Here is a 14,936-nt window from a genome sequence, read left to right as displayed (position 1 = left end):
GTGTTTTAGACACCATTTTTAATACATTTGCAGTGCTGTACAGTATACTAGGGTGGGAACAGTAATCCATAACTCTTCAAATACATGACGCTTGCATTGCTTATTTTACTTTTGATGTCAGTCTTGTTTTCGAACAAATCAACTATAACTAAAACCTCTGCAAACACTTGACTTTTCACTCCCAGTTAGTGTGCATTGCCTTGATATTTCTTCATCAATACTGACACCATGTGGGGTTCAATACTACAAGCATTGGACTGTGCATGAATTATCATTAACATCCACATTTAATGCAGGAAATCGGTTTTACATAGATATTTATTTTGTCATATTTTACAGAAACATACAGAAACGAAACCTTCAATGCCTTCAAAGTTTAAGTAACTATAAAAGGAAATTATTTGTTTTCCAAGAAGCAGGAGGATAAACAGTCATGGAAAATAAATGATTTGTAACCATTATTTCTTTCCATTTCCTTCAATAATCTTGAACATTTCCCCAGAGAAATAACCTGCCTTTTAAGTTATATAAAACAACTACCCCAAGGCTATATTGTAATAAACTGGGCAAGGCTGTGTTGTACAGAGAACATAACACACTTATCTATACTTAACTGTTGTCATCAGAAACAAGCCATCCATTTTGGAAACAACACCACGATCCTCTCTCTCTTCCAGCTTAAAGTATCCCCTCATACTACACAATTAAGTCCATCTCTATCACTCTCTCTCATGCTTTCAGTCTCTTTCACCCTGAATCCAGAAAATTGTGAACACTTGTGTGCTTGCTGCATGTGTACATATTTTACCAAGTGTATAAAATGCAATTTAACTATGTAGGAGGGGAAATGAGAGATTTTGATTTGTGTGAAGCACCCTTTATATGTGTTTTGGTGTCAGAGTGTATTAAAGCGTTGCTGTCAATGGGCTGCAAGTCTTCCTCGTATGTGAAAAGACTAAACCAGTCTTGGGAATAATTTACTTTGAACTTTGTACATAGTTGCATAGTCTTCATTTCCCTCACCCTAGCTAATCATTACATGGAAATAAAACACTATTCCCTTATTTTTCCCTTCTATTTAAACCAGACAAGTTTTTTTTTCCCACCATTGAGCATCAGGAAAGATGCAGGAAACAAATGGGGGAACCTTGGACACTGAACTGGTGAAGGAAGGGGGACTGAAAAGGCCGACATGGAACCGGCAGATAGAGTTCACCCTGGCTGGCATAGGAGCTGCTGTTGGGCTGGGGAATATCTGGAGATTCCCTTATTTATGTTACAGGAGTGGTGGAGGTAAGTAAGTGCTTTATTTTTAGGATTCAAACTGGTAATGCAAACAAAATGGTCAATACCAGAGGAAGTGGGAAAATAACGTAAACTAGCAAACAAAATTATGTTATTTTTATGATTTATGCATTCTGTCCCGATTTACAAAACATAACAAACAAACGAACCAACAAACAAATACATAATTTTGAGTGTCAACTGTTACAATGATTTATTAAAATATGAAAAAAAAAAATACTACTACTACTACCACCACTAAAACCTTTCACAAATGTAAAGCTTTTATAAATAATGTATATATTTGAATATATTCTCGTAATTTGAGAAAGGATAAGTACCACATCATTATAATATATAAGCTGAAGAAAATGTAAACATACAACGACCAGCTCCCCAAATGTTTGCAAAACAACAAAAACAAATGTAACAAACAACTTTGTGAACATTGTGAACATATGGGACAATAAATCTTTATCACCATACCCGTCCCGTAGAGTCATAAAAACAAGCAATATTAATCTGTTGCATGACAGGTTTTCTCCTCAAAGTGCAAAGATAAGACATTCAGAGTAGGGATCAGTGCATGATAAGAAAAGAGCATGTATTCTGTCTTTTAATTCCTGTACTCCATGCAAATAGAAGCAAACTGGCAATGGGTGTCGTTGAAATGTTAGCTTCAAGGCAGTAAATGTACATTTCAGAGAATTAACTGATTCCAGTAGTCAATATTTGATGGGGTTGTACAAGAATTTCAGAAGTGTAAGGTCCTGCACTGACAACAACAATAAAAAAGTGCATATAAACCCATTGGAAATATAAACTTAAAACGGGGAAAACTACCTCACACTCACACATCATATATTCAAAACTGTCAAAACCCCCACATATTTTTTGACACCGTTCAAATCATTAGAACTAAAGAACGAATAAAGTACTAGACTGCAAAAACAAAATAGAAACAGAAACAATATATACAATTAAGATGATTTTATCATATTTTCCCCATGATTATACCGTGATTCAACCATGTATTAACCATGATTTGACCACTGAGGGTCACCCACTGGGATTGGTCAATGATAGTCCACATAGTCTTTGTATTTTTTCTAACATGCATGAATCCACGTAATTCTCTCTTTGGGAAGAAAGTGTATCTGGGTCATTTAACAAATCACTCTGGACAATCATTCATCCTCAGTGGGGTGTGCATGTGAATGACCAGGACAGACAGTACTTGATCTCCTGTGACGAGAAACAGTGACACGAACTACAAATTAATGGAAAGACACATCTCACTGGGCAAGAATCAGAGTTCAGACACAAGATAACCAGTTCACGGGAAAGTGCCTATAAAAACAAGTTAAGGAGACCTCTGCGTGACACTGCATTTCCACTAGCTATGCTATGGGTCATGGATGAGTACATTAATGTTTAAATACCTTATATAAATTAATATATAAACTTTTATAAATGAATATGAATTAGAGAAAACTGTCATGATCCTGTTTGAACGTACATCAGTACATTCCAGTAATCCTGACACATTAAACAATTTTATGTTCTTCTTTTATGTTTATTTTCATTTTTTACTGACCATCAGTACATCAGTACAAGACAGATCAACATTAGGGAGGGGCTCTGCAGCAGTGCAGGCATTTTCAGTCCTAGATACACAATGTTTCACAATCAAACACAAAATTAGACCTTTTCTTGGCCCTGGGAAAGCTGATTCAGTCAGATGCTCTGTTAAGTAAGTGAGAGCACAAGAGAACACAAGAGCCAGGAGCAGACCCGAGAGCGTCTGCATGACTCAATGAATACTTATGAATCCGTTCTGTAAATCTTTAATACTTTCTCCTTCTAGGGGCCTTCCTGGTGCCCTATATCATCATGCTGGTTGTGCTGGGGATCCCTCTTCTGCACATGGAGCTGGCGGTGGGTCAGTACCAGCGGCTGGGCCCAGTGCACGCCATGGCGAACGTCTGTCCTTTACTGAAAGGTACCTGCGACCAGGGTCTTGTTCATTACATCATTTCTGACGAGTCACTACTATGCGGGCAGTTGTTTGTTTGTACTTTATACACTTTTTTGTTATAATTATTTCTTACCAAAACTTACCTACCGCAGGGTTTGTATTCACATATAATACTGCCATTGCTAAAGTGTTTCCCATTATAATAGCCATTTATATCTGTAGATTATGGAGCTCCAGTGATTTTTGATACCGAAAACATCCTGGCATTCAAGGATTTCATAAAAGTGGGATCTGCAGATGTATTCTTTCTTAAAAACGCACCCAGACTCGATTATGACAAAAAAAATGTCATTTCTTTTCAGGAGTTGGCACAGCAACGGTGGTCATTTCCTTCATAATGTGTACCTATTACAATATCATTATCACCTGGGCCCTGTACTACCTCTTCAGCTCGTTTCAGAGCCCCCTCCCCTGGGGAAATTGTAACAACACCTGGAACACCCCCGACAACTGCACAGACCTTGTCACCAACAGTACCTCCTCCTCCACCTCCGGCCAGGAGTTCTTCAAGTAGGTTCCGTCAGCCATGTTCCGTGTTCCGGTTAGATCTCAAGAAGTACATTGGCTCCTGTGTGATGACAGTCAGTTCACCGAGCAATCACAGCATGGCATACAAGAGCTGCTATTGTGCGGCACATTTGTGTTATATCGGCGGACACAGGCATGTCTAATTTCTTCTTTACAGTTACAGAGTGCTGGAGCGGACGTCCGGGGTGGAGGAGGCTGGGACACTGCGCTGGGAGCTCTTCTGTCTGCTCCTGGTGGCCTGGATTCTCGTTTATCTGTGCATCTTCAAAGGTGTCAAATCCACTGGCAAAGTAAGTGAAGTCAAGCGCAGCACTGACTGAGACACAAAGCTAAGAGCAGCCCCAACTGGGACACTTCTACAGAGACCAGCTGTAGCATCTATTCATGAGCAAAAAAGAAATAAGCAAGAATAGAGTAGAAAGCCTTTCTTCTGCCTCCACATTTTGCTTGATTTCGGCACGTTTTCCACAGGGGCATTTTTGTATTCGATTTAAATGGCACAGGGGAGGTGAAATGCAAAACGAAGAAGCACCTCTCATTATCGTTTCGAGGTGACTCTTCATCTGGAAAGAGCAGGGTGACCACCCAGGCACATAAAAGTGATCTATTATACTGCACACGGACTGCACAGAGTTTGAACAGATGTGCCAAGAGAGACCGGGCAGTAGACCAGGATATTTTGCAGACTCGGACTGGGGGACTTCATTCGGCCCGTGCAGTGTTTCAGCTGTTGTTGGTTGCTGTTGTGTGCAGGTGGTTTACTTCACAGCGCTGTTCCCATATGTCATCCTGCTGGCTCTCCTGATCAATAATGTGCAGCTGCCTGGAGCCATGACTGGGATCCGCTTCTTCATTGTTCCAGACTGGGAGCAACTAAAATCAGTGCAGGTACATCAACAAGTAGTACAGGGAAGCAAGGTTGGCCGGGGTCGTCTCTGTATGCCATCCTATTACGATGGAGAAAGGCGCTGCCGTTCTCGGTGCGTTTGGTGATACTGCGTGGTGAGCGCACTCTCTCTACCCTGCAGGTGTGGGTCAATGCTGCCACCCAGATCTTCAACTCCATTGGCATTGCCTTTGGGTCCCTCATGGCAATGGCCAGCTACAACTCCTTCAACAACAATATCTTGAAGTAAGTCATCTCCGATTGTCTCTCTGTTCGTTCCTCTCCTGCTGTGCTGTTCTGATTTTTTTCTTTCTTTGTATGAGAACCAAAGGATGCTGAACATTCAGAGAAGTAACCTAAGTAGCAGTTTGACAATTATTATTCTTATGACTGTTATACCTATTGGTTGTGTAAGTTCCCTATGAACTCATCTGCGTTTCCCCAAACAGAAGACACAGAGGTCTTCTGTTCAAGCGCATCGTTCTGATGTCCTTTGTCCGCTCCTCCACAGGGACACTCTGGCCATCTCCATCACTAACTCTGCCACCAGTATCCTAGCCGGCTTTGTCATCTTCTCCGCGTTCGGCTACATGTCACACACCATGAACGTGCCGATCAGTGACATCGCTGTGGATGGTGAGTGTGGGCCTGAAGAAAGGATCAAAACGCAGCCAAACCATTGTCACCATGCAGGGAGACTGCTGTTTGTTGATACAATCACATTTTTACGCAATCAGGCCGTGCCCTCCTGGCTCCCTTCACACTTGAAATACAGGTTCAGCTACCTCACCTATTCAGGCACACACTGAGACCGATGTCAAGGTGAAATGTCAAGAGCTGTTTGTTTTTCTGAATATTGTTTCCTCAATCCATTGTGATAATGATTCCACTTTCCCCCTCTCCTCCGTGCTGGGAGGCGTAGCCTAGGCAGGGTGCCCAGCTGCCCTGCCCTAACCCAGGGGATTACCATGTGGTAGATGTGACAGGAGTAGGACACTCTGGGTTCTCACAGCTTTATTTCTCCCTTGATCATCCTTGAGGGAGGGTTGAACCATTTGTGACATGGGTTATATTCGACATGTTCATTTTTCATTGCAACATTGAGGGGTTTAAAATGGGCTTCAAATCAGAGTCATTCATTGTTCATTGAAGACGTAAATTGGAAAATAATTCTAGCCTTTAAGCTTCCTTATGTAATCAAATGGAAAAACACCAAGCCATTGTGTACAAATGAGCGACATAAAACAGCCGGTCATGGCAGAACAGGCAGAAATACACTCACCTAAAGGATTATTAGGAACACCTGTTCAATTTCTCATTAATGCAATTATCTAACCAACCAATCACATGGCAGTTGCTTCAATGCATTTAGGGGTGTGGTCCTGGTCAAGACAATCTCCTGAACTCCAAACTGAATGTCTGAATGGGAAAGAAAGGTGATTTAAGCAATTTTGAGCGTGGCATGGTTGTTGGTGCCAGACGGGCCGGTCTGAGTTTTTCACAATCTGCTCAGTTACTGGGATTTTCACGCACAACCATTTCTAGGGTTTACAAAGAATGGTGTGAAAAGGGAAAAACATCCAGTATGCGGCAGTCCTGTGGGAGAAAATGCCTTGTTGATGCTAGAGGTCAGAGGAGAATGGGCCGACTGATTCAAGCTGATAGAAGAGCAACTTTGACTGAAATAACCACTCGTTACAACCGAGGTATGCAGCAAAGCATTTGTGAAGCCACAACACGTACAACCTTGAGGCGGATGGGCTACAACAGCAGAAGACCCCACCGGGTACCACTCATCTCCACTACAAATAGGAAAAAGAGGCTACAATTTGCACAAGCTCACCAAAATTAAACAGTTGAAGACTGGAAAAATGTTGCCTGGTCTGATGAGTCTCGATTTCTGTTGAGACATTCAGATGGTAGAGTCAGAATTTGGCGTAAACAGAATGAGAACATGGATCCATCATGCCTTGTTACCACTGTGCAGGCTGGTGGTGGTGGTGTAATGGTGTGGGGGATGTTTTCTTGGCACACTTTAGGCCCCTTAGTGCCAATTGGGCATCGTTTAAATGCCACGGCCTACCTGAGCATTGTTTCTGACCATGTCCATCCCTTTATGACCACCATGTACCCATCCTCTGATGGCTACTTCCAGCAGGATAATGCACCATGTCACAAAGGTCGAATCATTTCAAATTGGTTTCTTGAACATGACAATGAGTTCGCTGTACTAAACTGGCACCCACAGTCACCAGATCTCAACCCAATAGAGCATCTTTGGGATGTGGTGGAACGGGAGCTTCGTGCCCTGGATGTGCATCCCACAAATCTCCATCAACTGCAAGATGCTATCCTATCAATATGGGCCAACATTTCTAAAGAATGCTTTCAGCACCTTGTTGAATCAATGCCACGTAGAATTAAGGCAGTTCTGAAGGCGAAAGGGGGTCAAACACAGTATTAGTATGGTGTTCCTAATAATCCTTTAGGTGAGTGTATATCATAATGATGAATACTGTTATCTTTATTACTGTTGTAGCTGCAGGGCCTCGCCCACAGAGGGATGATATAGTGATTCTAATCAGCTTCAGATCTACTTAAGTTAGTGAGGCTGTGTTTTTTTAACTGAATCCCCCCCACCAAAATGTTAGCGTTTGTCTAGTTTTTTCACCTGTGCTCTTCTGTACGTATGTATTCTAGGTCCAGGCCTTGTTTTCATAGTTTATCCACAAGCCTTTCCGACGATGCCCGTGGCTCCTCTCTGGGCGGTTCTGTTTTTCATCATGCTGCTCTGCCTGGGGCTCGACAGTCAGGTAACTCTTTAATTTCACAACGGCTCTGTGAGAGTCAGCGGCGCGAGACAGATGTCCTAAAACCAAGACTCTGCAGAAAGACAAAGACGTAGCTCAGGAATACGATAGAGTGGCAAGAGATCATGGGCAAAAACAATCACGTCTGAAAGCTCAGGTACGGCCAATAACCTTGTCCAGATGTGATCAATATTTGTTGGCTCACTGGCCCAGCTTTATATTTGAAATGGGGTGCAGTTGTCAAGTTAATCCTTCTGATGTCAGTGATATTAAGGGATCACACAGAAATGATTTGACGTTATTCCCAGAATGCTGACTAAGAGCCACAGGACTGACATGGCCTGTGCATTTTCAGCTCACAACACATTACGATCCTCTCACAAATCACAAGGCTTTACTGTCAATGAGCATCGAGCACCAGGCACACGGCCAACCACCGGCTACAATCAACAAAGCAAACCAAACTTCCTGAGCTTGACAGTAGTTGGCTAATTTATTTTATGGTGCTCCTGGTGGCCCGGTCCAAGCCTAGAATAAATCACATTGATGGCGCAAAGAAGGTCCGTGTTTGAAAGGAGGGATGGATTGTGCTTGTGTTTTCGCAGTTCGCCATGGTGGAGGTGATGGTGACCAGTGTCATGGATGACTTCGGGAAGCCGTTGCTGAAGTATCTCAGACGGAAGGAGTTCATCGTCCTCGTCGTCTGCTGCATGGCCTTCCTCTTAGGCATCCCTCACGTGATGCAGGTGGGGGTGCCACGACTGCACAGCTACAGGGGTGTCTCCGTGGCTCAACCCCCCAAAAAAAGGCTGTACAGGACCGGCCGGGTTAATCCTAAGGCAATCCTACCTGGGCCTTGTCATTAGCAGTCTGTAAATCATGTTACACTAATTTCAGGGATAAAGATGGCTGCTTCAAAACAAAAGGAGTAATGCACTTAGAATTAAACCAGTAAAGTGTGTTGTGTGTAATTAGAAGAGCCCAGCAGCAAAGGAATAATATCTGGTTGGTGATGGTACTTTTACAGCACAGCTTTCCTCTCGCAGGTGGGAATTTACACCTTCCAGCTCATGGACCACTACACTGCCATCGTCTCCATCATGTTCCTTGCCTTTTTCGAAGTGGTTGGGATTTGCTGGATCTATGGTAAGTAAGTCATCTCCAAACCACCAGAGGGCGCTGTGATTTGAGACACACCTGCCTAACACATCGGTGCCGAACCCTGATTTAGCACCCAAATCCCATGTTCTGTTGTTCTTGTTCCCCTAACGCACACACAGGGGTCAGACGTCTTTCCCAGAATGTGGAGGAGATGACGGGAAAGAAACCAAACATCTTTTTCACTGTCTGTTGGACGGTCGTATCCCCGCTGCTGGTCACAGTAAGTTGACCCAATGGCAGGTGCCAGAATTTAATTTCTCGTCAGGATTTTTCCTCAGCTTCCCTTTACATTCTGAATCCTGTGTATTCTGACCTGCATTGCAATAAGCTCAATTATTTAAGAATAGTCAACCTCACACACTACTTTGTACAACAGGAACTCGCTTACATATAATAACATCAAATAACTGGTTAGTTCTGTCTGTGGTTGAAGAAATGGGAAAGAAAGATTAAACTGACTTGTTATTTATAATTATTATTAGCAATAGTCAGGCTAGTAACCCTAGTTGCCCCTTTTAGCATGTAAACATAGAACGGAAACAAATGAAAATGGTTAGCTTGCTTTTCTCTGCTCTTGGCAGGTGATCCTGATTTTCTCCATCATTCAGTTTAAACCAGCGCGCTACGAAGGCTACGTGTACCCGCCTTGGGCTCAGGGAGTGGGCTGGGTCATAGCTATGGCGTCCATCATCTGGATTCCCCTGGGAGCCGTCCACACCCTGTGGAGTCTGGAAGGGTCGTTCTTAGAGGTAACATCGCTGTAGAGTTTTACTATTTAAAGTCATTGAAAAGTGTTTATAATAATCGTTAACCGTTTAAATGTGAGTTCTCCTCCTTTAACAAGTAGCCCAGAAATCATTGTAAGATACATTTTTTGGCTCCAGGCTCTTCAAGTTGTTGTTCCTATTCATTTCTGTCCACATGGTGGCAGTATACTATAGTAAACTACACCAGTGTCCTGTCTTGTGGCATATTGGTGTGACATCATGCATGAACTGTCACAAGCCACACCAGATAAATCAATTATGAGATATGAAATATAATAAACATTAGACAATTTCAACCTTTACCTGTATCTCTCAATACAACTTTGAAGCCAGAAGCCACTATACTCCTTCAGGTCCAGGCTTGGAGAGCGCTGCCATGCAGGGTTTGATCCTTTCCCCGCTTTGTGTTGCCTTGCAGAGACTTCGCAAATCCGTCACTCCTTTCGCACTTGAAAACATTCCCAAAAGAGAACGGGACGTGGCTATTGCAGTCATTTCGTCATCAGTCCCAGAGAAGTCCTCTGTGCAGACCAGCTTATGAGACATTTCAATGCACTGAAGTGGCAGCTGTGCAAATTCTGAGCCTTTGCTGACATGACACCATTTATTAACAAGAGCAATTCAAAATCACAGAAGATTCTTCTCCAGCCCACCGTGAATGATAACTCTGCAGGAGTAGATTAGCGTACGGGACAGGTCAGGAAATGTAAACACTGGGAAGGAGTAACTGCTGAGGAAGTCCACAAAAACAGAAAGACACTCATGTTTAACAGACACATAGGTGGTGGGTTCAGGTTTCTTAATACGGAGGTCATCAGAACAAGCAATTTGACTGTCTGAGATTGACAAACTGGGCTGGACAATATCATTCGGCTTCATCACACAACAGCACGACACACTCAGGTCTGAGGGAAATCAAAAGAGGAACAGAGGAGAAAAGCAAGTCACAAGGTCTTGATGCAACAGTGCGGGGGGAGAAAGAGAAAGAAAAAGCAATGTGGGACTCATTGTGTTTCAAATGTAACCAAAGTGTCAAAGACTATTTTTAAAACCTGCTTCTCTGAGGTCTTCTGAACAAACTCACAAGACATCAAAACGACTCCTTTCAAAGCTGCTGCAAAAGAGACTTTATTGAGTCAGCCAGCACAAGCCTTGTTTTGTGTTACAAGATATGAGCGTCTCAAAGCGTGTTTGTTTATTCATTGCTAGGAAGCGGTTTCTGTTATCGCTGTGATCGGGATCGGGATCGGGTTTTTTTGGGGGAAGGGCACCTCAGGCCACATTGACAGTTTTCTACAAGATAATACACCCTCCATGTCTTGTGTCCAGATACGGGTCTTTCAGAATGGTAAAAACTCTTCAGGAATGACTGACTCTTCAGTAATTAACTGACTTTAAATCTGCATCCACACTCATACAGGTCACCCTTTCTGCTTCAGTTAATACAAATTAGATCCTTTCATTATTTTTATGAAACATACAACATTCATAATGAGTCGATTAGGCCATACAGTGCAATTCTGATTCGTTTACAATTTTTACCACAGAAAACTAGATCAAGTTACACCTGGTTGTAAATGGTCAAGTGACTCCCTTGTGGAATCAAATTAAAATTTGGAGTAAAAGGTTTTATAGATCCTCCTCAACCTTTGCAGCAGTCAGTGAATAGAATTTAATTTTGGTTTTCTTTTCATTGGTTCCAGTTTCATTTGCTTGCAGAAGCAGTTTTCAGCTGTGCCGGTTTAAAACACCTGCTCTGTCGGCCGGATGATTATCTCCCCGATCTGGACGAAGACAAAAAAAAAAAAAAAAAGATTAAACTCGAGGCAGTAACTTTTCATTTATTCCAAAAAATGTTGTTTGGGTACCCCTGCCTCTCTTGTCGCGTATTCTGCATGGTGCATTTTACAGCGTTTTGATGTCAGGGTGAAATATAAACACAAACACAAATCACTGGTACATAGCAGCCCTACCTGCGCGTGTGGAGGCGCGGTGAGGGCGAACACTACGGCTCTTGTGATGTCCTCAACCTCCAGCACCTGTGAAAGAGTCGTCCCCAGGTCAGAAGACAGAACTGCAGAAGACGCATCTGCGAACACCTTGTACTTTTGAGTTGGCGGCTTGTTTTCCCCCAAACATTTAGTGTTATCCATCACCCTGCGTCTAAAACTAACAGACACCTTGGCCAACAAGTGCAAACTCTCTGATTTACCTTGATTTGGGAGTACATTTTGTCAGCTGCCTCCTTGTTGTTCTTGAAGGTGCTGTAGGCAAACTCTGTCCTCACCAGGCCGGGGGAGATGCTCTGTAAAGGAGACAGCATCATGTAAAAGTGCCGGCACACACAAAACACAAGCACTCTCTCCCTTGGCCATCCCCCAGCGCTCGCCAGAAAATGTGTGTTTGCTGGCAATATCAGTAGCAGCGATTTGCCGTCTCACCGTCACTCTGATATGGGTTTTCTCCTGCAGCAGTTCCAGTCTGGTCCCCTCAGTCAGGGCCGTCACTGCGTATTTTGTAGCCCCATAGAAATGGGCCCCACCTTCAGGGTGGGGTACATGTCCCAGGACACTGGAGGGGCAAGAAACACAGAAATATGTTTATCTTCCACATCATATTCGGCACAGATTCAGATGTCGGTTTCCCAGACTAAATCAAGTGAAATCAAGGTTTCGAGTTTTATTTTCATGTCAATCAATTAATAAATCAGCTTTTTTCAACAGCCAGACAGCTGACAGAACTGTGTACCAAACAATTAACATTATGGGGGGTGACACTACAAACGTGAGGCACCTACCTCTGAAGCAGAGACACAGCAAGAGCAGCAGGAAAGCAAGGTACCCCAAGCGAAGACAGGCAGAAAGGCGTGAATTAGGAAAGAAGCGCAGCATAACGGGCAATGAAGTCGCATGTTTTTATATATTTGAACTGAAGTAAAAACGGCAGAAAAGTTAATTGTGGGCTGAAGCTTTACCACCTCCAAGAGTTGCTGATTCCCCACATAAAGGAGGTTGAATACAAACCAGACATCTCATGACAAACGTACAAACTGCAAGTTACTGATCCTGACTGACTTTTGAGCGGTGTTCGCTGGCGGCTACAATAAAAACGCACAGGACTCAATGTCTCTCCCCCCGTTTCCACAGTTACCAAGAGCTTTTACAATGCTATTTTAAGAATCTCATAATGTGAACCAGATTGCCTCGCAGGAAAACATAACACTTTCTCTTCCTCATTAGGGGTAAAGAAAGCCATTTTCACCAAAACACAAAAGACGTGCTTCGTCTGCAGAAGAAATCGTTCCTAATATGAGGACTGTCAGTCGGCAGAAGCGAGGAATGCCATTTCCCCGAGGCGTTTGTACACCACGATTAATTTATTTCGAAGCGGCTCAACAACATCTTCTCCGCTCCCAGTTCCACTAAACGCAGACTGTGCCATCTTTACTTCTTGTAGTCAGACAGAGAAAAGGGCAATTATTTGCTTGGATTATACGATTGGGCCCTGGGAACACAATAGCTTAAATGTTTGTCTTTGGTGTGCACCTCTTTAATGCCAGCCCAAGAGTTTCACATCCCATGATCAGCTTTTTCTTTATTAATAATAATACAAACAAAACTAAAAACAAAACAAACGACACAAAGAAAGACATTCACCTTCCTGCAGAGAACTACAGCAAAAACCCCAGTGCAAATATCTGACTTTCTTCTCAGTAAATGAAACACTACACCAAGGTAGGTTTAGCCAAAGGATGAAAGACTGCACAGATTGACTGGGAAACCCTGGAATTCCCAGTGGAAAATTCACACACATTTGTTCCCCAGACGTTTCACGACTGCTACTAATAATAAGCGTACACACACACAACACAGAACACCCACAGGCACGCATACACATCGAGGTTGCCCTCAAAACTACAGAGCGACAATTTTAGCGTTTTTTTTTCTCGGCTTTAAAACTCTCTCCAGGTATAATGCCCGGCCGCAGAGGAACGGGGTAATTTTCCCTACAGAAAATCAAGGGCCGTGTTATTACACGAAACCGGTTGTTATAGTTTGGTTATCTGGTTGTTCTGCTCCATCCGAGCTCCCAGCTGCTTGCGATTGCTCTTAGTTAATCCAGACGGGCATTTTGTGGCGGGAAAATTAGCCACACAGGATCTACTTCTAAAACGTGCCGATGTTCGAAGATCTCGAGGAAAGCAGCGCTAAGACGAGCACAACAATAAAAGACACAGGGAATGAAGCAGCAATAAAAATGTATTTTTTATTGAGAATAACTAGCATTACAATCCACACTTAAACAAGAGCAGTACTTTTAATCACACATGTGCCCACATCTGGGTTAAAAACTGTGTCCAAACAACACATTAGTGTTCTCCAAATGGATCCAATGTGCAAACTGATCTCAATTACATGGATGATCTTATGGGGGGCAAGGGGTCTGCTACAGAGTAGGGGTTTAATCAATTAAAACTCAAGTCTTTCACTGACAGTCAAAATATATAATTGCTTGATTGCCAGAGGGATACGAGTGATTCTGCAAGCAATCGAATTGTTGCCACTGCAGCGGGGGGGGGGGGCATAATTTAGTGACTAAGCGTTATTCAAAATAAAACAAACCAACAAACAAACTAAATTTTTCAAAGAACTGGGTGCGGATTAAACCCCTAATATTAATTTCATATTAAATCTCACTACAACTGAAGATCTAGCACTTATCAAAAAAAAAAATAAAAAAAAATAATCAGGTAATCAGGTTTTATTCTTGTGTCTATTCAAAAGATATGCAATTTAACCTAAAAATGAAAAAATAACAACAGCAACAACAGCAACAAAATAAACAACTCATGTGCATCGACAGCATCAGCTTTCACTGTAATAATGACCGTGCATGACCACTTACTCGAAGAGCAACACCATTATTATGATTTTTTTGTACAAAGGCTGAAAAATACACCAAATCTGACATATTCTATTCCTGCAGCTTTCTCAATTATACGGTAGTGTTACATCCTTTCCAAATCACAGAGGGCCCGTTTCCCACCAGGCGAACACAGCCCCACGAGGACTGGCGTCTCCCGGTTCGATCCTTCCAATCGCGTTCAAACGAGTTGTGTCCAGCAGGGGTCCCTGGGGAGTGACCTAGACTGCCGTGCCGTCCTGCCGTGCCAGCTGCCTCCTCTCTGGTTGCTATGACACCTGCTCTACGGGCTTCAGCTGAATGTCTCCAATCTGGAGTCGGGGAAGAAAAGAGAGAGGGAGTTGCGGGGGGTGCAGGAAGGATAAGCTTGACGGTTCAGGATTGTGTTCGGAAAAGCGGGAGACTGTTTTATTAAGAAAGAAGCGAGAATCAAATAAAAAACTGAACAAAAACACATTTTGAAGTTCCTTCCTATTCAGGCAAACTGCCGTCAAAGGCATTTGTCAGTTTTCCTCAGAATGTGTCCTTTTAAAAACATA

At 42.9% G+C, this 14,936-nt stretch overlaps 2 protein-coding genes across 3 annotated transcripts in view; one reads left to right on the top strand and one right to left on the bottom strand.

The window, feature by feature from the left end:
* The first annotated feature begins 1,038 nt into the window (after positions 1–1,038).
* On the top strand, positions 1,039–14,220 carry LOC136717682 (sodium- and chloride-dependent GABA transporter ine). The gene is made up of 13 exons (XM_066695123.1): positions 1,039–1,293; positions 3,152–3,286; positions 3,625–3,832; positions 4,008–4,140; positions 4,604–4,738; positions 4,879–4,982; positions 5,248–5,372; positions 7,437–7,549; positions 8,152–8,292; positions 8,593–8,692; positions 8,827–8,927; positions 9,289–9,456; positions 9,893–14,220. The coding sequence occupies exons 1-13, from the start codon at positions 1,125–1,127 to the stop codon at positions 10,013–10,015; spliced, it is 1,755 nt and encodes a 584-aa protein (XP_066551220.1). The 5' UTR covers positions 1,039–1,124; the 3' UTR covers positions 10,016–14,220.
* The window catches only part of dhrs11a (dehydrogenase/reductase 11a), a 33,689-nt gene continuing 29,327 nt past the window's right edge, over positions 10,575–14,936 (bottom strand). The window contains exons 4-7 of one of the 2 annotated variants that reach the window (XM_066695125.1): positions 11,916–12,045; positions 11,687–11,779; positions 11,448–11,513; positions 10,575–11,258 (exon numbers count right to left, since the gene is read on the bottom strand). In XM_066695125.1, the coding sequence (XP_066551222.1) occupies positions 11,217–11,258; positions 11,448–11,513; positions 11,687–11,779; positions 11,916–12,045 (331 nt within the window). In that variant the 3' untranslated portion in view covers positions 10,575–11,216. Of the gene's footprint in view, positions 11,259–11,447; positions 11,514–11,686; positions 11,780–11,915; positions 12,046–13,720; positions 14,709–14,936 lie in introns of those variants that run through there. The other variant, XM_066695124.1, reaches the window with a different exon arrangement.

Source organism: Amia ocellicauda, chromosome 22 (genome assembly GCF_036373705.1).
Source record: "Amia ocellicauda isolate fAmiCal2 chromosome 22, fAmiCal2.hap1, whole genome shotgun sequence".
In the NCBI taxonomy this organism is placed as follows: Eukaryota; Metazoa; Chordata; class Actinopteri; order Amiiformes; family Amiidae; genus Amia; species Amia ocellicauda.
Note: the sequence above shows the minus strand (reverse complement) of the source record. Positions and strands in the feature narration are given on the sequence as shown.